Raw genomic sequence first — 22,851 nt, 5'->3', positions numbered from 1 at the left:
TTGGTGAGAAGGGAAGAAAGGAAGTAAGAGTTGGCTCAGGAATAAGAAAGAAGGATGAATGAATGAAACTGTGTAAAGTATTTCAGTGGTTATGTATTTTTACTGTTAACATTTCTATTGATGGAAAGATAAATGTTGCATTATTGGGCTGCCATAACAAAATACCATAGACTGGGTGACTTAAAAAGCAGGAATTTATTTCTCCCACTTCTAGAACCTGAAAATCCAAGATCAAGGTACCAGCAGGATTAGTGTCTGATGAGAGCTCTCTCCTTAGGGTGCAGATGGCTGCTTTCTCTCTGTGATCTCACATGGCAGAGAGAGAGAGAGATCAAGCTCTCTGGTGCCTCCTCTTACAAGAGCACTAATCCCATCATGCAAGGCCCCGACCATCATGACCTCATCTAACCCTATTACCTCCCAGAGTCTCCATCTCCAAATACCATCCGACTGGGGGTTAGGGCTTCAACATATGAAATTTGCGGTGGGGTGGACACAAACATTCAGCCCATAACAAATGTTATAACTGCTTGTTATGACCACAAATAGAGCTGTTCTCATAGTACATTTTATTGTTGAACAGAATTCAGGCACAGGAAACAAATATCGAACAAAGAAGGACCACATGATGTGTAAACTTATGTGCTTGTGCATTGCTTACTCTTCTACCATTGGTGGATTGACAACGATCACTGGTACCTCCACCAACTTGATCTTCGCTGAGCATTTCAATACGTAAGTAAAATTGTTGGACTGGTGATTTAATAAATGGACAGCACACAAATTATAAGAATTATTCTTACCTGTTTCAGAGAATCCAAAGACAGAGATGCTATATTGAGTTAACTCTCCTTTGTTCCCCATCAGGACTTCTATATGTCTAGAAACATGCCCTTCTACTCGTTCCCATAGAGTTAAATATGTAGGACATAGTGAATTAACAGGTGTTTGCAGATTGCAAGGTCACCTTAAAAGAAATAACTCCTGGATGACCATGCTCACCAAACACAGAAGACACTTTTCATTATAAATAATATTGCAAATGGTAGTTACCTAAAAAGAAAGGGGATTGTTTACATGGGACAATTTATGTAGGGTTTTGCAACTGACATTTGAACTTAAATGATGAGAAGGAAACAGAATTGCTCATTACAGAAAATTTGGTGTTGAGATTGAAAAAGATTTGAAGGATTGTGCAATTACCAAAAATAGCAGTTATAAAGTATTCTAAGGACAGATGTATGAATCTGAATATAAGTTAATGCTGTGATGTTACTCCAGTGCAGAAAATGGGGAACCTTGGATACAGTCAGAGCACTTGAGTTAAAAATTCCACAATTTTCAGTCACTTACTTTGTGAATTTGAACAATAAAAAGTAAATAACTCTTCCAAGACTTAATTTTTTCATACCTAAAATAGTCACAGTTCACATGATTATTGGGAGAATTAAATGAAGTAGACTATGTAAAAATACTTGGTAACATGTAAGAACTATTGAAGCAATAGTCTGAAAGTCCACGCTTTTTTGTGAGAGCTCAATCTGATCCTGCACCCAAGGTATATTTTCAAGGACTAACAGGACATATAATTGTCAGAGTGCCTGTAAGGTGGGCAGTGTTGAGGATGCCCTGGAACAGGATTTAGGTCCTTTTCACAGAAAAATTTAGGAAAACCACACTCTAGGAAACAGATTCACAAACTCTATGAACTTTCTGAAATTATTTGCAAGATGTTCCAAGAAATCCAAGATGCAAAAAATGTCACCTTCCGTTCTGGAAAGAATGAGAACTTATGTACAAAAAAGAACACTGACAGAACAGTTTAGGGAATTTATAACACAGACCTCCATGTGCGCTTATTGCTTCTATTAGTACACAACCATCATGTGTACTCCAACGGCCTACTTAGAAAGGAACCTTAGAAAGACATTTGGTTTATAAGTGGGAGACTTCTGAAATTCCTAGTGCAGAGAGGATTTATCCCATATATCTCCTAATTCAAGATAGGAAATGTACTTGATCCCTTTCTGAAAGCTAGACTTCTGTCCTTTCACACGAATCCCCCAAAGAAAGAGATTCCACATTTCAGTCCTCTCTGCAAATCTCTTTCCAATTTTTTATTTTTTATCTTTGTTGGTGTTAGAGACTGCTGGTTTCCACCATTCCCATGAAATTACTTGGTATTGTCAAAATGACCATATTGAGTTTGCCCTTGGTCTTTGTGTTCTTGCCCGATGTATTGACAAAATTTTCTTTCTTTTATTTAACTGTTCCTTTGACTCTATGAATGCATTCATCCATTTGCAATGACAGATTGAGAGCATTGTAGCACTTTGAGCAAAATGTTTCAGTAACTATTTTCCCCAATTGTCTAATCTTCTAATTCTCCTAATCATGGGAATTTGGCCAAAATGTTCTTTAAATTTAGAAAATACTTAAAATGTACTTTGAAATTTAGTGATTTTTTTTCTTCAAGCTTTCTTTAACATTAAGAGTTATATGAAAACTGGAAAAAACTCAAAGTATCCCTTCTTGATAGAAAATATTAAAATAGAAGGGGGAAAACAACCTTATGTAACAAAATATAATTGATACTATTAAACAAACTAGATATTTAGTAAATGTTTTCTTAAATATTGACCCTAAAAAATACAACAGCAACCCAAAGCAACAATGGAATGAAATGCCTTCAGTTTCACTGGAAAAAGTTTCAGAAACTTAAAACTGCAGAAAATAAAAAAGATTTATTTTCTATGTTCAGATATTTGGAGCCAGAGAGAAATCGCCCTTTATTTCCAAAACAACTACAATAATCTCACCTTTTCTCTTGACACTGCTTGCCATCTTTTTGAGCAACACCAACGATCATTTTGTACAAATTCATTTTGGGTCTTGCCAAGTTCCAAAGGGTACATAAGCATGAGAGTCAATGATTTCCTGCCTTTGACATTTAGAAAAAGGTGCTATCTTACAAATAAACTATGGGAGGAGGAGACTGGATAACACATTTAAAAGCCTTATCTGTCTGTCTTTCTATTTACTTATACATAAAATATATTTATATATTATACATGTGATGTCTTTTGTTCTCTTTTTTACACAAAGGAAATAAGAACAATGAATTCTGAGAAAGCTAAATTTTATTCTCTGCAAATAAAAAACAGATCTTCACTTATTCACTCAGTCAATCAACAAACATTTGTTGAGGACTGACAATGTGCAAGGCATGGTTTTGAATTCTTTCGGAAAATGCAAAAAATAAAACTTACCAGAAAGAAGATTCTATCTCATTGTCTAGACAAAACATACATATATGGAAACCATGAAAAAATTTAAAACATAATAACATTTGCTTTTTGACATATAGGGAAGAAGGTAAAGTGACATGTATTGAGCCCTTGCCAGATGAATTACATATATTATAGTGCACACGAATCCTATATATCCTTGCTGTGGAAGTGGTATACAGTGGTAATTAAAGACATAGGCTCTGAGATTTAAATGTCTGTGTTCAAATACCAGCTCTTCGACAAATTACTTAATGTCTTTAAGCCTGTTATTTTGCCAGAAAAAAAATGAAGATAATAATAAGATCTCTCTCTCTCTGAGAGTTGTTTTGAGTTTTACATAAAATAAATAGCACTTAGAACAGTGCCTAACACAAAGCATGTGCTCCATTAATGTTGGCTATTATTAGTAGAGCTGAGAAAGTTGACGTTCAGCTTAGCAGTTTGAAGACCAAACCAAGATCAGTCAGACCCCAAAGTCTGTCTCCCTAAAATATTACCTTCCTAGAAACAGTTGAACGTGCATCCTTAAAGAGGACTCTAGCTGTGTGCAGCACCCCTTGATCAGTAGAGAAAATTTGTCTGCGTAACCTGGCCCAATCTTAAAAGAGGTAAACACCATGTTTATGGAGAAAATGAATGCAAATAATCCATAAAATCAAAGCACAAAAATCGTGTAATCAGTTTTTCAGGGAGGCAGTGGAATAGTCTGTGCGTGTCTTTGCACAGTTGAGAATAGCAGTGTGCACACTGGCATTCTAAGAGTCTGGGGACGGGAGACCAGTTAGGAGTTTATTACCAATGTATTGACAAATGATGAGAGGCAGAAGTAGATTAGTTGTGAAGTGATGGGGGGATTTAGACTTAGGGCACTGTACAGTCAGAAGGTAGTGAGTAACTAGGTGTGAGGATGTAAGGGTCAGGAGGGGTTAAGGCAACTCTGGGAAATTTTGACAATATGGCTGTATAGATAGTGATGTCATGAACTTCTAGAGAAGTCATGGCAGGTTCATTAGAGAAATAGATAAATTTTATTTTGAGTATATTGAAGTGGCCTGCTCAGAATCTATCCACAAGGAGATTTTCAGCAGGCATTTGCAAATACATTGTTCAAATTAGTTATAAATTTGGAACTCTATATATATAAACACAGATATTAAAATCTTGATTATAGAAATGGTCATATAGGGAGAAAAAAAGTTCAAAGAATTGAGACCTGGATAGATTCATAGGAAATATTAACAAGAAGATGAGAAAAGTTAATCAAGGTAGGTGAAGAACCAGGAGCACATGGGATTTTGAAAGACAGAGGAGACCATTTTCCAAAGGGAGGATGAGTCAGGAGCATGCAATGTTGTGTAAGGGTCAAGTAGGATGATGGCTGAGAAGAGGCTTTTGGTTCTCATCAAGGTCCTCCAAGAGGGCAGGTGCAGTGGAACAGTGGGGTTTGGGGCAGAACTCGGACTGAAGAGAGTTAAGGAGTGAGGACATTGTGGGAGGGCAAGGCAGCTAGTTTAAATGATTGTTTCAAGTTTGACAAAGAAAAGGAAAAAAGAACAAGTATGGTATAACCAGAGGTAGAGCGTTCCTTTAGAACAAGGATAGTGTCAGTCTGGTTTTACACTCAGGGGAAGGAGACAGTAAAAACAGAGCTATGTGAAGTTTGGGGAAAAAAGAGCGAGCGAGAGAGGGAGAGAGAATATATTGATTGGCTAAGAGTCAGGTAGAAGTGGAATGGAATAGAAACAAGAGTAGAAATGTCAGTCTTGGGAAAGAAGTATGTGTCCTGCTGAGTGATAATGAAAAGGGACAAGTGAAGACAGAGATCTCTCAAATCACGTGTATAAATGCCCTAATTTCACAGATGAGGAAACCGAGGCTCCAAGAGTTTAAATCATGATCACTAGTCAGTGGAGGCACTTGGCCTGAGTCCCAGTGCCCTTTTCACTCTGCAGCCTCATTGCCTCTCTGACCATCTGTGAGGGGGCCATGTTGGCAAAAGTCTTTAAAAAGCAAGTTTGCTGACAGTGACAAGTAAAGACTGCATGGGTATTTGCATTCATGCGTTGCATTTTCTTTTTATAAAATATAAACCTGCACACATAACAAGTATTATTTGAAAGAGTTGCAAAGCTGGGAATGTGGCTAGTTTGACTGAACCACTCCCTTACTGTCATAAGCTGATGTATAGCTTAGAAAGTGATTTTCAGAACAATACTAAGAAGACTAAGCCAATTCTCTAACTCAGCCATAAGGTATGCAATTTCCTGTGTTCTTAATCTTTGAATCTAGTACCTGTGACACCTGAATTCTGACTGCCTTGTGATTAATTCACCATTAGTTATGACTAAGCCTTGGAATAGGGCATTCTGGAAATAGTCTTTGTTTCCTTTTCTCATTAGGGAAATCCTGCTTGCTCAATGCTCTCTACCTGACCCTTCTGCTCCACTGATAGACCCTTCTAGTCATCACCCAATCTCCTCCCTTCCTAACGCTATTGTTAATAAATCTCACCCTATAAGTAACCCATTTCTTTCTACTCTGGTTCTTGAAAGACCCGCCAATTCTGCCAATTTCTTTCTCTCCCTGTGTGGATGCTGTATCATTTGAACTCTGTTCGGTTACTCCAGAACTTCCATTCCCATCTCCTCTTATCGTAAACTATACTCACATTTCTATAAATTTGTCTTATCCACACAAGTTGTCTTAAGCACAACTACCACCCCTGATTGCAAACTTCTAAAGGCTTCATGAATTATTGTCTTCTTCATCTTTTAGCCCACAAGGGGCACAGGTAGGTGATCGATAAACGTTGGTTGCGATGAACTGTACCAAGACATAAATGAAGTGCTGACTGTTCCTGGGAATCATCTAAGTAACTGAATAATCTTTTGATATTAAAATAAAGCTATTAAGGGAAATATTATTAGGGACAATTACTGCTTTCGTAACAGCGGAGTTTTGATGCATCAATATCACTTAACAAATGCAACAGCTATTAATAACGCAAAAGGCAAATCCATCAGATTAAGAATGGAAGATATCACAAGTAAAATTTTGTAGTTTTCTGATTATCAAAGTATATTATTCAGCTTGTAGGTGTCAGCAGTGAAATATGTGGGTATACAAAACAGCTTGGAAGGAAGTTGAATTATCAATGATTAGCACAGTCACTGTTACTAATTATATGTTAAATAATAACTATTATAGCTTCACAAACCTAGAAATGGTAAAAGAAATGTGTTTATAGGCACCCTAAATTCAAAGCCCATTTCCCTAACCTCCCTTCTTGATTAATCACAGAGGAAAAAGGCAAACCAGTTACCTAGCAATAGCCACTTTCAAAACTTACCATGATTCCCCCCTGCAGAAAAGAGCAATGTGTGTTTCTAAGAAAGAATTTCTCTGGCAAATACTAGAGAAGAAATTTGGATATTGCAGAGTTTGGACTTAGACATTGGTTCAGATTTCAGTCTTGCCATGTATTAGCTTAACTTCTGTGAACATCAGTTTCTGCATCTGTAAAATGGAGGCAAAACTAGAACTTATAATATTATTATGAGAATTAAATGGCATAGTGCATCCGTGGCCCTTAGCAGAGGGCCTGGCAGGTAGGAAATTGTCAATAACCCTAACCATTTGTTGTTGCTGCTGCTTCTACTTTTGCCATTGCTGTTAGAAACCTAAGCCTGGCTCATGAGTAACGAGTAATTAATATTTCAGAAGAAACCTCTGGGAGTACATAAATACAAAACTGAAAAGTGACTTTGACTCAGAAATCATCAAAACAGTCATTAATCAAAAGGACTATAATCAGTGTGGATACCAGCTGATCACACTCTTAATGGCCAAAATCTGTTTCAAGGCTGTAAACGTCCACAACTGCACCCATTCTTTTGAGACCAGTACTGTGTATTTCGTTAGTATGATTTGTGATTTTGTACATGGGCATAAGAACTGCATCGACAACACCGTCTTCCTAAATATCAACATTGACGCACATATATGCTTTAGGTCAAGGCATGTCTCTCCTATGGTGCCATCACTCCTATACGGTATTCTAAAATGTCCTTAAAACATCAAGTTTGTACTCCAGCTTATGGATGTTTTGCAATATATATGGAATTTTCTCTTTTCACCTGAGAGCTGATGTTGAGGACACTAGGCTTTAAAGAAGAGAGGTTGTGTCTTCAACATTCGTCCTGGGTGTAAATATCCAGCTTGACTGCATTCTGTGACCTTGAGCGATCCACTTAACCTTCTGAGACTCAGTGTTTTCGGTGTAAAATGAAAATATAATGCTTTGCCCACAGGATTTTTGTTAGAATTAAATGCGCTTAGCTCATTCCTCTAAGACATAGGGGGCCCCAGGTGCATTTCCTCTTCCGCTCACCTCCATTTACTTCCGAAATTATCACACCCATTTCCATGGTTTAAATCCACCTGTACGTCGGTAACCACCAATTTTACATCTCTAACCTGCCCTCTCAATTCCAGACTCATTTGTCTAACTGCCTATCCACCATGGCCACTTGGGAAACTAAGGGTCACCTCACATTAACATGCCCACAGCAGCTTCCTAATCCATCATTCCTTCTGCCAACCTGTTCTTCCCTCAGACTTCATTTCAATGAATAGCACCTTTTCCCAGTTTCGTACATTTCATGCCAAACATTTGTAAAATTTATTGCCTTCTCTTCATCTTCACTGCAACTCATGTAAATTAAGCTAAAATCTACTCAACTCCACTGTTTTTTAAATGTTTTTAAAAGCTGAAAAATAAAAATTTAAAAATAAATAAGAAAAAAAAAAACCAGCATGAATTTATTACCTCGTAATTTCTGTGGGTCAGGCATCTAGGCACAGTTTAGCCAGGTCCTTTGCTGAGCTGAAATCAAGGTGTCAGCTGGGCCTGCAATCTCCACAGAAGCTCAGGGTCTTCATTCAGGCTGTTGAGAGAATTCAGTTCATTGTGTTTGAATTACTGAGGTGCCCATTTTATAGCTGACTATTGGCGTAAGGTCACTCTCAGCAACTAGAGGCTACCCCTAGATCCTTGCCGTGTGGCCCCTTCCTTCGGCAACATGGAAGCTCACTTCTTTAGGCCAGCAGGAAAATCTCTCTTTTAAGGGCTCCCTTGAGTAAGTCAGGCCCACCCAAGATAATCTCCCTTTTGATTAACTCAGAGTCCATTTGTGGGAACCTCTGCAAAATCCTTTCACTTTAGCCATAAAAGAACCTAATCCCAGGAATAACATCTCGCCCTGTTTACAAGTTCTGTCCACACAGAAGGAGAAAGGAATATACTAAGCATATATACCAGGGGCAGGATTCTTGGGGTTCATCTTGGAACTCTGCCTACCACACTTGACTTCCACTCTTGTTACAGTCAATCTTGACAATCCACCTAGCTAACATGTTTTATGAAATTCATAAATTTACACAGATTTTAAATTAGATCATGTCACTAGCTTACTTACTATGTTCCAATTACTCCTAATTGCATTAGTATTAAAATCCAAATTCCTTCTGATGGCCTACAAGGTTATATGTGATCTGACCCCTACTGGCTACTTCTTGGACTTTATTTCATGTGACTGTAAACTTAGCTCACTACCCACAGCCACACTGGTCTTCCAAACTCATTCCTACCCCAGGGCCTTTGTACTTGCTACTTCCTCTGTCTGGAATGCTATTTCCCAGTTATTTACATGACTGGCTCCTTCTTGCCATTTAGATCTCATCTCAACTATCTCTTTTGTTGGTCACACTATGTAAAATTTCTCCCTCCACCTAATAACTTTTTATCATATTATTCTATTTTATTTTCTGATTCATTATATGCTTACCTGTTTGTTTATTGCCTGTGTTCTTCATTTAATGTAAACTCTCAGAGCCTGGACTATGTCCATCTAATTCACTACTACATCCCCAAAACTAGGAGACTATCCGGCACATGGTAGACACCCAAAACACAGTGTTGGGTGAAAGAAAAGGATTCTATTAGAATTAAATGTACTTAACATAGTTTATGATAGAAGAAATCTATATCTGCTTTAGGCAGATACTTGCAGTCCCTTCACTTATAGGATATGAGGAAGTGGGAAAAGAACTACCACAGTGAAACTAATCCCGAGTATGCCACTCATTCCACTTTCATTCAAAATATTTACACCTGCATGGTGTTTACTTTCTTACTCTGAGTTAAAAAACAAAGACAAAACAAACAAAACAACCCCCAGAGTTCAGCTTTTTTAAGCTTTCATTTTTCTAAATGACCTATCCCTCCAGGCAAAAATTTTGAAAAGCCCCTCTTCGGTCAAATCTCACAGGACTCTCTGCAGTGGGTGGGGAGAACAATGCAGCCTGATTTCAAGGTATGAGCTACAGATGGTGAAAAATGAAATTGGGTTTGGGGCATTGTTTTGAACCTAATCCAAGCAGCATTTCTCAATGTCTTCAGGCTGAACAAAATAACATAGGCCACTGACCTGTAATCCAAGTCTAATAAATTGATGGGAGAAAAGCTTAAGCCTTTTCCCACTTATTTTATTTTCCAACTGAAAACAACATTTTTTTTTAAGCAGGGAATTCTCAGTAGAACCTCATGGACATGGTAAAGCATTTTTTTCCATTCATCAATTCTCTGTATTCTGTAGCATTTTTTACTTATCATTTGTCACTTTCTAATGGCATAAATATATAAGCTAATCCTAGGATCTCTTCAAAGTAGATAGAATCATCCTCAAGTTGCCAATGATAACTCTAGGACCCAGGGAGATCAGCTCAAAGAAATTGTAGACAACATTAGAAATCTGCAGTTTTGAAAGCTTAATTTTGTTTTTTAAAAACAGCCTTTGCATTTTTTAGGAACCATCCTAAAATAGAAGGAGTGCTCTAAAATAAATAAATTTGGCTTATGTTGAGACATGTAGCATGAATCTTCTCATTTATTTACATGATCGTTTTTAAGTGGCAAAATACAAGGTACGATTTAAATAGAAAAAATATGGAAAATCTGTCATTTCTATAAAGTTCTCTATATTTTGTGATTTCAAAAATAATTTTTAAAAATGTTAACAGTGTTTTTATTACTTCTGTATTATATTCTGTACTTTTCCAATTTCTGACTCTGTGTTACTGCTTCAAGAAGAAAATTTAAAGACAACTGTTTCTCAAATTTTCTTTTTTTTCCCCACACAGTCATAAAATAGATAACTATATGAAATTTAGACTACATTTTGAAACAATGAATGTGAGGTTACCAAAGAAACCGTGCTTGTACCTGACCTTTTTTTGTTGCTATTGTCTTCTTATTATGTGAGCTAAAAAGCTGAAAATAACTAGGAGAGAGAAAGGAAAAAATTGATGTTTTCCACAGGACTTTTAATTATTTTTATCTGATTTATTCTGTTTGACTGAGCCCCAAAGCACTGTCTAATTCTAGGAAGAAAGGGCTAGAATATGTCTGGTAAGATGGTTGCAGTTGCTCTGGGGCAGAAGAAACAGAGAGGGAAACAGCTTTGAGAGACAACGCAGATGGGGTCTGAGTCCCTTCCGAGTCTGGGATGTCAGCTCCCAAGACGAAAAGGTAATGGACACATTCAGTTTTGTTAAGTTAATTCTCATCTGTTCCCAAGTCTGCTTATTTGTCTTTCCGCACTCATATACTGATGATTTGAGTACGAACAACAAAACGCACACACCCATGCATACCCATTTCTTGTGCATTTCCATGAGTAGCAGGTACCGTGGTAGGTTCCTTCACAAACACTTCCTTACAGATTGAATAAAGGGAGCAAAAGTCATAACATGCCCACTCTCGTTTTTGTGGGAAGCAGCAATAACTATGCAGTTACAGACTCAAGAGATGAGGAGTAAAACTAACTTCTATATTTAATGGTGAATACCTCCCACATCTTCCTTCTTGGCTGGTGGCACAGGAAAGATGCGAAGTGCTGCTTCCCACTGACCATCAGAAAGGATTCCACTTGTACGCCTTCTGTGAACACGTTTCCATATTTTCACACAGGCGCTACCCTGATTGTCATTGCATCAACTTTGGATCATGGTTTCTGATGTCCTTCCCGGCTGCTATTATTATTCTCCTCTTGTCATGGATCTGGCTTCATTGGCTTTTCTTAGGATTCAAGTGAGTACATATTCCATGTTAATCAGATAAATAAAGGTATCTGGGTTCCATGTTCTCAGCCCCTCATCCAAGGCTTTTACACCTATTTCACGAGTGCTGCATTTCTGCATTTCTCTTGTCCACAAAACTGACACGTATGAACACATACATTAAGGACCCTCTAGAATATCACCTAACCAGTGTTGACTGTGGAAGAGAGTTTGTAGACAGAAAATCCATCTTGGTCTCCTTTGATCCCAACCCATTAAGACATTAATAGACCAGAAGGGCATATGAAGCTCATTATGGTGAGGACCCAGTCCAACCTGTTAAAGTGTTATTTTAAGAAGTTTTGTCCCTCCTCTTGGTTTAATGTGGGGATTTCCTCAGGTTATCGAGTTACTTTAAACTGTAATATGCAGGGCTTCCTGCTTCATCCTAGTACCAACATTGATTTGCCCTTGAAAAATAAAAGGATATTGGATTGGGAATCGGGAGACCAGGGACAAAGTTGTGGCTGCTCACGAGCCAGATGAGTGATCTTTGCAAGTCCTGATCCATTCTCAGTCTCAGTATCTTCAACTAAATACCACAGAATTTAACTGGAAGATCAGCAAGATCACTTCCAATGCTGTAATTCTAACACGGATGGGCCCTAGTTGAATACAGAGAAGTTAAGGTAGGAAACACTGATCAATCAAGAGCTGGAAAATGTCAAATATATGCATTTCAAGGAGAATTTGCAAGTGTTTCTTTGGCTGGGACTGAAGTTGGTGGTTCATAAGTACCAATGAGTTACATGACTTAAATGACAGCCAGCATTTAAAATTATACAGGGCTCCACAGCAAAATCTAAAATGCTGCATCACAGATTCAACATACATAACAATACTCCAAAAAGAAAGGGTAAAGGGCTGTATATCAAACCTTGAGTATTCTTTTTTCTAAAAAAAAAACCCAAAAAATTCAACTTCATTTTCATAGGGTTTTATTTAAATAATTTCAAGGACCTGTGAATGAAAAAACATGTTATCCACCAAGCAGGGGAGACTGAGGTCAGCTTTTTGTATTTCCTTTGAACAGCAAAATACTGCAATCAGGTCGTATTCCATGCCTGTGCCCAAATTTTCCAAGCTTAGTCATGTAAGGACTGATACTCTTCTCTCTCCGTTCCTCTTCCTGGTTTTTCTCCAGAACTGCCACAATTCTGTTAGTAGTGGGGAGATGGTACTGATGATTTTTTGAAAAATCTATTTGTCCAGATTGTGGGAGCAGTGTGAGGTCATCCTCCTGCTGAAGCAAATGTGTGAAATGTCACCGCCTTCCGCAGGTGGGCATTAGTGGGGAGAGGCTAGCTGCATACTAAATGCCCTTTCCTGGAAATCCAAGCCTTTGGGGGTCTACTCAATCGTACAGGTAGCAAAGCAGAATGCAGGCGACAGGAATCCCAAACCAAGAGAGAAAGCATCCGGTCTCAGACCCACAGCTGTTTCGTTCTTTTTTTGCTGCATATAATGACTTTATAAAATATGTATGCAACCCTTGTCATTATTCTGAAGTCGCCCACTACTTAAAAAGGAGAAATCAAGAAGATAAAGGGCAGATGTACTGAAATGTGTTTCCCTATGAGGAAAAACATCCTGTGAAGTGCATATATTAGGCCAAGTCCATAAATCATCATCAGGAGCAAGTTGAAACCGTCCCCTGGCAGTCCACTGTTGGTTAGACATGGCACAGTTTCATGCTCCAGCTAATTCTTCAGTGTCCTTTTCAGTCTGCCAGGCTGTTCACCTCCAGAGGTTTTAGATTGACAAACAGGAACTATCAGCCCCTCCCCTGGCAGGCCACCATACATTCTGATTAGCGTGTTGGCTGTTAACACAGTTAACTCACCCATCATAAATGACCCCAACCTACTCGGGAAGTGAAGCTCATCTATCAGTGCCACGGAAGCTATTTAAAAGGAGAGGTTGATGCATTGTCATATGCTTCATCAGTTCCTTTGTGAAGGCATTAACCTTCATTTGTAGCAAAGTCAGTATGGCTTTTGACTTAACTATTGATTATCCCCAACCAAAGTGACAAAATACATATGCAGTCTACTGGGTAGAAAACAGTTTCTAAGGAGACTCATCTTTTTCTTTAACTCTACTTTTTAATTCTACAGATGGTTCTCAAGGTGGTCCATGGATCAGTTTCTTTTTTAATGGTAGGATTTATATTGTGACAAAGGGAAAAACTTCAAGACTGGCACTAGTCATAATTGAATTGAGGCTATAAAAATTAAGTATTACCTCATTGATCTTAAACACAACAACCAATCATGTTCACTGGGGGTTGTGTGTGTATGAGGGTGATTATGAATATGTAGGACGGATGACTTACGAATTGAGGAAACTCTGATCCTTCACAGGGAGTGATAGTCCAAACAAATCTGAGTAGCAGAGTTACAGAAAAATAAATAAATGAAATGTGTCCTTGTGTGATAGCTGCCCTCCCCAAAATATCAATGTTTACCCCAGCAATTTTACAGAAGAAAATGTCCCTGATTTCTTTTTTTTAAAAACTGCTTTATTGAGGTATGATTGACATACAAAGAGCTGTAGATATTAAATGTACACAAAACTTACTGTATTTGGAGATAAACATACACCCATGAAACCATCATCAATATTAATGCCATAAACTTATCCATCACTTCCAAAAGTTTCCTCCCACCTCCTTTGTTCTTTGGGTTTTTTTCATTTTTCCTTTTGTAGTAAAAGCCCTTCATATAAGATCTACCCTCTTAGCAAATTTTTAAGTACATAATACAGTATTGTTCTTCATAGGCTTTATTTTGTACAGAGATCTCCAGAACTTACTTATTTTGCATAACTGAAACTTTGTACCCTTTGGCCAACACCTGCCCATTTTCCCCTTACCCCAGCCCCTGGCAATCACCATTTTACTCTCTACTTCTATGTGTTTAACTGTTTTAGATTCCACATATAAGTGAGATCATGCAGTATTTGTTTTTCTGTGTCTGACTTATTTCATTCAGCATCATGTCTTCCAGGTCCATCCATATTGTAGCATGTATCAGTGCTTTATTGCTTTTTATAAGTAAATAATATTCCATTATATGTATATACCACCACTTTTTCTTTATCCGTTTGTCCATCCATGGACATTTGAGTTGTTTCCATATTTTGGCTGTTGTGAATAATGCTGCAATGGATATTTGAATGCAGATATCTCTTCAAGATCTAGATGTCAATGTCTTTAGATATATACCCGGAAGTCCTTTCTATACCAACATATAATCTAACTGAGCTACTCATATACATTCCAAGAGATAATCCATAAGAATCTGGCCATTTTCCCATTTGTTTCCTCCTCTGGAGGGATTTTTTTTTTTTTTTTAAATCAAGGTTTAGAGCAGCACTTCACAAAAAACTGTTCAAGGTTTTGAAGACCCTGGACTTCAGGATAGGAAAATTAGTCACAGGAGAAAGGGGTCACTAAATTAAGCAGCTAAAAGAAATAGAGACTGACAGTTACTATTAGAAGTAAATTGGAAAATTATCTGGTTGATGCTATTAGGACATAAGGAGTAAAGAAACTCAAAAAAAAAAAAATCTGATAGAATCGGTTTTAGTTCTGAGAATAGACCTAGTTTGAACTCTGTTCATCTTCAGTGTATGTGACTTCTGTGCCCTAGTGTATAACTGGAGTTTAGCATATTTTGTGAAAATTGATGGATCTAACAACCAACTATCTCATAAATTTGACAGAGGTACTGAGTTAATGAATCAAGTATTTACCGTGTATGTCAGTGTTTAGAGATACTGGACAAAAAAAAAAATCCATGATACTGCCCCTGCCCTCTAATAATTTGTTTCCTCACTAGTGAGATAAAACTTATACATGTGTGAAAATTAACAATCAAGATACTTAAGAAATATATTAAAATATATAACAATCAGGTACATAATGAAGTATTAAATTAGAGATGAGTGGTACATGGCAAAATTCCAGTGGTGCAAAAGGACTTGGAAGAGATCAGTGGATGATGTCATGGAAGATATGGAATGAAAGTTAAGCATTGAAAATTAAGCAAACCAGGAAAAAACAGAAAAAAGGGGAGAAGAAATTCAAAGAAGGAGATAGGGGTATAGGCAGAAAGCACAGCTTTTTGTTATTAGCGGGGAGATTCGTATTTTCTGACGCTTTGACACAAGTATCTTCTATAAAGGGAGAATTCTTTGCTTAACAGGCTTAATTATTCTTTTCAGCTTTAAGGAGATGGCACAGTGTGGCAAAACCACAACAGCCAAACAAAAAGCTTGTGCTGAGGTTATTAAACAAGAATACCAAAAACTTGGACCAATAAGGTAAGTTACATACACACACACACACACACACACACACAAGCAAACAAACACACAGAGAGATGCTGCTTATACTGCAAGTATTTGTTTAAAGGCAAATATGTGCATAATTGTCTTAGTGTATTTATTACACTTGATAAGGGCCCTGAATGTTCGAACCTTTGTGAATATAACTCAACATGATAAAATACATACCTTGTCTAACTAAAACTTACCAGGTGTTAGGACAAGAAGCTGAAAGGCCCACAGAGGAGTAAAGCCCCGTTCTAACTGCAGATTCCCTTAAATACTTGATACATCAGGTTTTTACAGTGCTTAGTGTTCTGCTAAGACTACTTCTGACAACAGTTCAGGGAGTTTCTACAAATGTCCTGACTGAGAAACATAAATGAAAGGATTGGAATTTTCCCACAGGTATCAAGAAATTGTGACCTTAGTCCTCTTCATTGTAATGGCCCTGCTATGGTTCAGCCGAGATCCTGGGTTTGTGTCTGGTTGGTCCGTGCTTTTTTCAGAGTAAGCATTACATGTTATGTTTGTCAACCCTTCCTGTTTTATACTCTGCTTTTCTCCTAAGTGGTTCCTATAACTCTGAAAAACCGTATAAGATTTTTTTTTCTTCCTTTCCATCGAAAGATTTTTTTAATTCTTATCTTTTCAGAAAAAAAAAAAGATAAGGAATGAAATCTAGGGTAAGGCAGCAAACAAGGTAACCAAACTACCCTGTAACTAAAGATAAGTCCCCTTCAGACAAGGCTATTTTCATCTTTACAAAATTAGAAATATGATTTGCAGGAAAGCCATGTTTTAAAATGGTCAGGAGTATAGACCTTGGAGCCACACTGCTTGGGTTCCATTCCTGGCTCTTCCACTTACTTTGGGCAAGTCACTTACCTCTCAGTTTCTCCACCTGTAAAATGGCACTAATTAGAATAGTGCTGCGCTTCTCCCCCACAGGAAGTGCAATATAAATGTTTATGTGAACTCAATGCCACTCAATGCTTCTTAGTAACCTGATATGAATTCATATTCTGTGATTTTTGCTGGCTTAATTTTTTTATTTCTATGGAGGGTTATTTATTTGGTTCATATTTTGTCTTTTCCTCTATTGATGTCCATTTTTGTATTAGTTCGCTATAAATCCATCCCTGCCCCTATTTTATAAATAAGGAATTCCTGAGTAAGCAATAAGACTGAGTTTACAAACTAATGTTAGAAGCTGGGTCAGAGTTAATTTTATCTCTCAGTGTCTAATATCCCAGCAGACATTGCTGAGTCATGTGAAGTGAGGGGGAAGATTGTAGCATAATTTTCTAAATTAAGGACCATCCTACATGTCAATATAAATACTTTGGTTTTGAGATTTGCATTCCCAAATCTGTCTTTCACTGAAGTCCTCTGGATCCTAAATTCAGCAGATCTCTGATTTGAACTTCCTGTCTCACATCCCCCAGCAAAAATCCATGTAGTGGGGGTAGAAACCAAAAACATTTGAGTCAGATCTATTCTGCCCACATGGAATGAAGAAATTCTTGCATCAGAGCCTTCTGCTTATGTAGGCATTGCCAACATTTTTTTAAAGCTGCCAAGTCGGCGTCCCAATTCCTAGTGAGCACACAAGTGCAGCAATGCAGTGTGGTACATGTTTCAAAGGATCAGCTGCAGCTTTATAAACTTTTTATTTCCATTAGGACAAAAACATTTCATCTCAAGAAGTCCAAACAAAAGGCAGTATCCAATCATTCAAAGCAAGCTATTCAAAGCAAACTATTGTTTAATAGTTTGATTCGAACTTTATAGTTTTGTAATAGGACCTAGACCAACAGAAAAAATAATTCTTCCTCCTTTTAAAAATCCCACTCCTATCATTCTAGAGAGGGAGAGTCTTCTCTAAACACCAGTATGTAAAAACCAAATGAAATCAGACAATGGGTAATAAAAACCAGGCAGAAATCCCAATAGGAAATTCAATATAATCGGCTTCTAATTTCTACTCCTTATGGGAGGAAAATGTAATTCAGGAGATTTTTTTTTTTGTAGCAGGAAAACAAGGCGTACTTGCTTTGGGGAGGTGCTCATGTTATCTAGAATTCTGAGAGAAAAAAAGAAAAGAAACAAAGCTTTGAAAGAGGAAGGGATTTGAAGATATACATCTAATTGGCAATTAGATGTATAAATTGTCAAAGCAAATAAAATTTGCATAAGCTTAATATTTTGTAATACTGAGACAACCTTAGTTCATAATAAACCAAAATAAAATAAACTAATAATAAATAAAATGATAGTAGTTTTAAAAGTCTTTTGAAAAGCAGTTATTTCTGTATTTATGGCTTGATTTTATTTAAAGTATATATTCTGTAGAATACATTTGTAATGTAGAGGTTTTAGGCATTTAGAGTTTCCAAAGCTAGAATGATAAATCTAGATTTATAGCTACCACCTCATGTTTTCATTCCATCTGTTTGAACCTGGAAGGAATTCAATATGTCTTTTCATATAAAGCAAAATCAGATTACATGATGCCTGACCTAATTTGGCAAAAATTCAACCAAAATTATAACTGAAATAAGAGAAATAAGGAACAATAAAATAATAAATATGGGTTAAGTTTGCTGAATAAATTACACCAAGGCAGCTTTTTACTCCACGATGAAATAAAGAAAATCTGTATTTGGGGAAAACAGACTGCTTTATAAAATTGTCAGACTGAATAAAATAATGCATTTCCTTGATTATGTAAATTGTTCAAATAAATTACAGGAATAAAGAGCCTCTATACTATGTATGCATTGCTGAGTTACAAGGTAGCAAAATAATTTTTAGGGTGTACCTACTTCTTTTCAGACTACAAAGATTCACTAGTTAATATGCTAACTTTTAAACTGATTTCTAATTATTTATGCCTGTTTCATTCATATTTGGTCTCCAAGTACTTCTTAACTGTTGGGGCTTCTGGGAACCTGTTTTACTTGCTGGAATGGCCTGGTGATTCTAAGACCCCATCTGTTCCTGAATAACTCTTAATGTGTTCAGTGATCATTTATGAGTACCTCAAAGCCATTCTAATAATTAATATCCTTGATTGAGTTTCACAGGGTGCAAAGCATTAAATGGGTGATTTCATTTGTAAGATATGGCCAGGGCTTATAAACACAGAAGCAGATGTTATATCTTAGAAAAACAGATCAATTCCTTTTCACAATTTACAGAAGAGTTTTAAAGGACACTCAAAATATCCATGCCATGCCACAATTCAATAGTAGTCTTTTATAAATCAGTTATACAGGATTTGGCCTATTGTTTCAACCTCAATGCTTTACCAATAAAATTAAAGAAATAATTCAAAGAAGTTATTTACCAGATCTGTCAGCTTTACCTAAAAGTGAACTCTTGGCCTAGTATATCAACATATGTATACATGGTTTTACAAATAAGGAGATATATATGAAAACAATGGGAATGTGACCTGAGATTTTCAGTCCCACTAAGTTACATATTTAGTTGGGAATTATAGATTTTAGAGCAGATTATCCAGAATAAATTACCAATACCACCACTTCTACTTGTATGCTATCAGCGTAATCAGTTGGTGCTTAGTTCATACAAATTCTTTATGGCATTTTTTAATGCACACACGTGTCTTTTTTCAGGTACCCCGGTTTTGCTACAGATTCAACTGTTGCCTTACTTGTAGGACTCCTGTTCTTTCTTATCCCAGCTAAGAGATTGACCAAAACTATACCTACAGGAGAAACTGGTTGAGTATTATTTATAATTCTGAATGAATTTGACAGAAGAGCAAAAATACAAAATTCCCTTGGTTTCAGCTAACACGTAGAACAGAAGGAATGGACATGGACACAGCCCCCTGGCTTACATCTCCTGTTTATACACTGCAACCCCTATTCAGACGGCACACATCCTCTCCTTATACGAAGGATTATCTTACTTTGCAGAAGCTAGAAGTAGATTTCCTTATGCACCATGGTTATTTAGGATTCTGCTATGGGTGATACTATTTGGTCTGCCATGTACCCACTTCCCCGGTCATAATCGGAATTAATCTTACTATTGGCAAACGTAGGAAAAAGAACTTGGAAGGCATACTTCAAGATGAGCCCTTGGTAATAAATACTGAGGATCTAAAAAGGTGAGGAGTTTCAAGGGAAAGAGTATTTACAGCCTCATAAGTAGCCTTGGAGAAAATGCAAATCAACCCCACACTTAGCCGTAACCTAGTGTCACAGTTGAAAGAAACCACATTCAGTGGGAGCATTCATTGTCTTTATAACACATGGACAAGAAAGCGTGTGTGTTTATGTGCGTACACCCGTCCTGTCCCCAACACACACACACTTCTTAAACACAGGATCCATCCATGCCTGTGCTTTATACTAGCACAGCATATTTTGGGTAGTCAGATTCATATGTTGTCAATATGGGAAAATGGTTTAAAATTGTTTGGAAATGGCCTAGCAGAGTTGTAGGTTTTTCATTCATCCTTTATTAATTTTTTTTTTTTTTTTATTTATCTGCTGGGATGGAACTGGGAGTCATGCAGTTGGGTTGGCCCACCTGCCTCCTTGAGTCAGAATAGATAAATGACTAATGGGTCACATTTCCAGGACATGATATATGTAAACAGTATAGTGTAGAAATACATGCCTTTTGTTCTTCACTTGAGACTAGAATATCTCAAATGTGTTATAAGGAGGTGTTGTAATATAGAGCAATGATTCCTGTGAGACCCTGAGGACTCTGACCATTGCAATCAAAGCCCTAAGGCCTTGCAGTGGCAAGTGCTATGCTTGGCTTAACTCCTCTGGCTCCCACATCTGGGTGCCCTTCTCAGAAAGAGCCTTGCCCTACCCACCATCCTCTCCCTTCTCATTCTTCAGCTCCTCTTCTCCCTGATAAACTCATTCACACTAGGTTTTTAAATGCCAAATAAGACATAAAATGTTCAGTTTTAGATGAGAGGTACATTCAGAGATGTTTGCATTTTGACAGGATATATGGCTTTAACTCGAGCAGGAAATAGCAAAATTTCCATCAACAGTGAGGGTAGGTTTGGGATAAGGAGACAGGAAGGGGACTTATTAGTAACCTTAAAACCTCACCATGTAGAAGCTTGCCTGTTACACACAAATGTTAAATGGGCATAATGTGTTCGTGGATGATGTTATTTCTAAGCAAATCAATGGAGCTATCAGGACCCAAATATCAAGAGAAATCCTTATGATTATTGCTTTATGAGCATTTTAAGGGTCTCATGAATAATACATAAATTTTAAAATCTGAACTTCGAATTATTTTAAACAGAAATTCTGGTGACTCTATCATGACCCTCCTCATGATTTGAAAAAACAATAAAATATTCAAATAGATATGAGTGAATAATAATTATAATGTTCCACTGATGCTGTTGAACCAATGGCGTATTACAGACATCTCACATAGCAAAGGACAGTACAGCCCAATGCACTTGTGACTCATAGTAGGCAAAGATGTTAGTGGAATGAATGAACAAATGAATGAATGAATAGTATTATATATGACAATGTTATTTATCTAAATTTATTCTATAATAAAATAGAAAGGATTTTTACAAGTTACGGATATTTTTCTTTTTTTATAATATAATGTTATACCTAGGCCAGATGGAAATTACTCAAAGTCCAGATCAAGTTTCCTATCTAAGAACAATACAAGAATATTAAACACTTCTTGTGAGATGGCTATTTAGGATAATAAGCAATGTCATATTGCCATATTTTAAGCAATGTGTAACTGTAGGACTTTTGTTTTTCAGTTGCTTCTGATTACTCTCCACTGATTACTTGGAAAGAATTCCAGTCATTCATGCCCTGGGATATAGCCATTCTTGTTGGTGGAGGGTTTGCCTTGGCAGATGGCTGTGAGGTAATACGCTGTGTCTAAGATAGTTAGCAATTAACTAGACTGTTCGAAAGAAGAACGCAAAGACAGTCAAGCTTTTGGTATGCTCGACTTCATCCTTTCATTGTAATGATGCAGATTTCAGTAGCCATGCAGTAACTGTACCACACAGATGAGGTAAGTTCAGAGTTCAAGAATTTTTATAAGCATAAAACATCCTTGTTTATGATGTCCCAGCATATCAAAAGAAAAAAAGAAAATTAGAATTCTTAATCCATGAAATAATATTAGAAGACCAGCTTAGTAAGAAAAATATCTTATATAAAAATCATATGTACATATTTTTTTTGTTTATACCTTCACCTTATTTCATGATGAATTTAAGTAGCTCTCAGATGTCTCTGCAGTATATCATGGTCCTAATGTTGCCAAAGAAGAATGAGAAACAATAGTACTTTATTACATTATTTATTACCTATTAAATACATTAAAGGTACTTAATACATGCTTATTGAATGAAGTCCAGAAAGAATTTCACATAACCATGTTTAATATTGTATTATGTCTAATTGTAAAGAAACAAAATCACCATGAGAAATAAAGTTGGCTATTTCTTTGGCCTGTCATCTATGCAGTTGATATAAAGTAGAAGTCTGGGGAAGCCTTTGTCCCTTGAAATTGCCCTGGTCATTATAGGGTTGCTAGAAGAAAAGTATCTTCTCCAAAACTTCCATGAAAATCCTCTCCTCTTTAACCAATTATTCGGGACTTAGTAGCCTTCTGTGAAACACTCAAAACTCATGGACATTCCATTTCCTTATTCAGTCATCAAAGTAAAAACGATGGTGAGAGAGATATCATGTCAGCCCTTCAGTTTCTGAAAAGTTATATTTTTATACTTTTCAAGACAAATAACTGTTCTGTTCTATTCTTGACAATCTAAGGGAAGACTGGTTTTTACTTCTGATTTTATTGTCAATTCTTCTGTATGATATTTGGATACTGAGTTTTCAGCAATTTAGTAATAGGTGAAAGTCTTAGAAATTGTCTCAGTTCTGAGTGCCCCTTACAATGTCATTTTAGGTCTAGATTTGGCTTGCCTCATAGACTGTTCAAATATAAATGATAGAAATAGAAGACAAATACACTTTTCTACTAGCTC

General features: G+C 36.8%; 1 protein-coding gene across 3 annotated transcripts in view; it reads left to right on the top strand.

The window, feature by feature from the left end:
- SLC13A1 (solute carrier family 13 member 1) overlaps positions 1 to 22,851 on the top strand; it is an 81,789-nt gene that overhangs the window by 44,650 nt on the left and 14,288 nt on the right. For all 3 annotated transcript variants that reach the window (XM_061197995.1, XM_061197994.1, XM_061197996.1), the window contains exons 7-12: positions 584 to 735; positions 11,320 to 11,439; positions 15,696 to 15,794; positions 16,206 to 16,307; positions 19,442 to 19,548; positions 21,604 to 21,713. In XM_061197995.1, coding sequence (XP_061053978.1) covers positions 584 to 735; positions 11,320 to 11,439; positions 15,696 to 15,794; positions 16,206 to 16,307; positions 19,442 to 19,548; positions 21,604 to 21,713 — 690 coding nt within the window. The remainder of the gene's footprint in view (positions 1 to 583; positions 736 to 11,319; positions 11,440 to 15,695; positions 15,795 to 16,205; positions 16,308 to 19,441; positions 19,549 to 21,603; positions 21,714 to 22,851) is intronic.

Source organism: Eubalaena glacialis, chromosome 8 (assembly GCF_028564815.1).
Source record: "Eubalaena glacialis isolate mEubGla1 chromosome 8, mEubGla1.1.hap2.+ XY, whole genome shotgun sequence".
Lineage (NCBI taxonomy): Eukaryota > Metazoa > Chordata > Mammalia > Artiodactyla > Balaenidae > Eubalaena > Eubalaena glacialis.
Note: the sequence above shows the minus strand (reverse complement) of the source record. Positions and strands in the feature narration are given on the sequence as shown.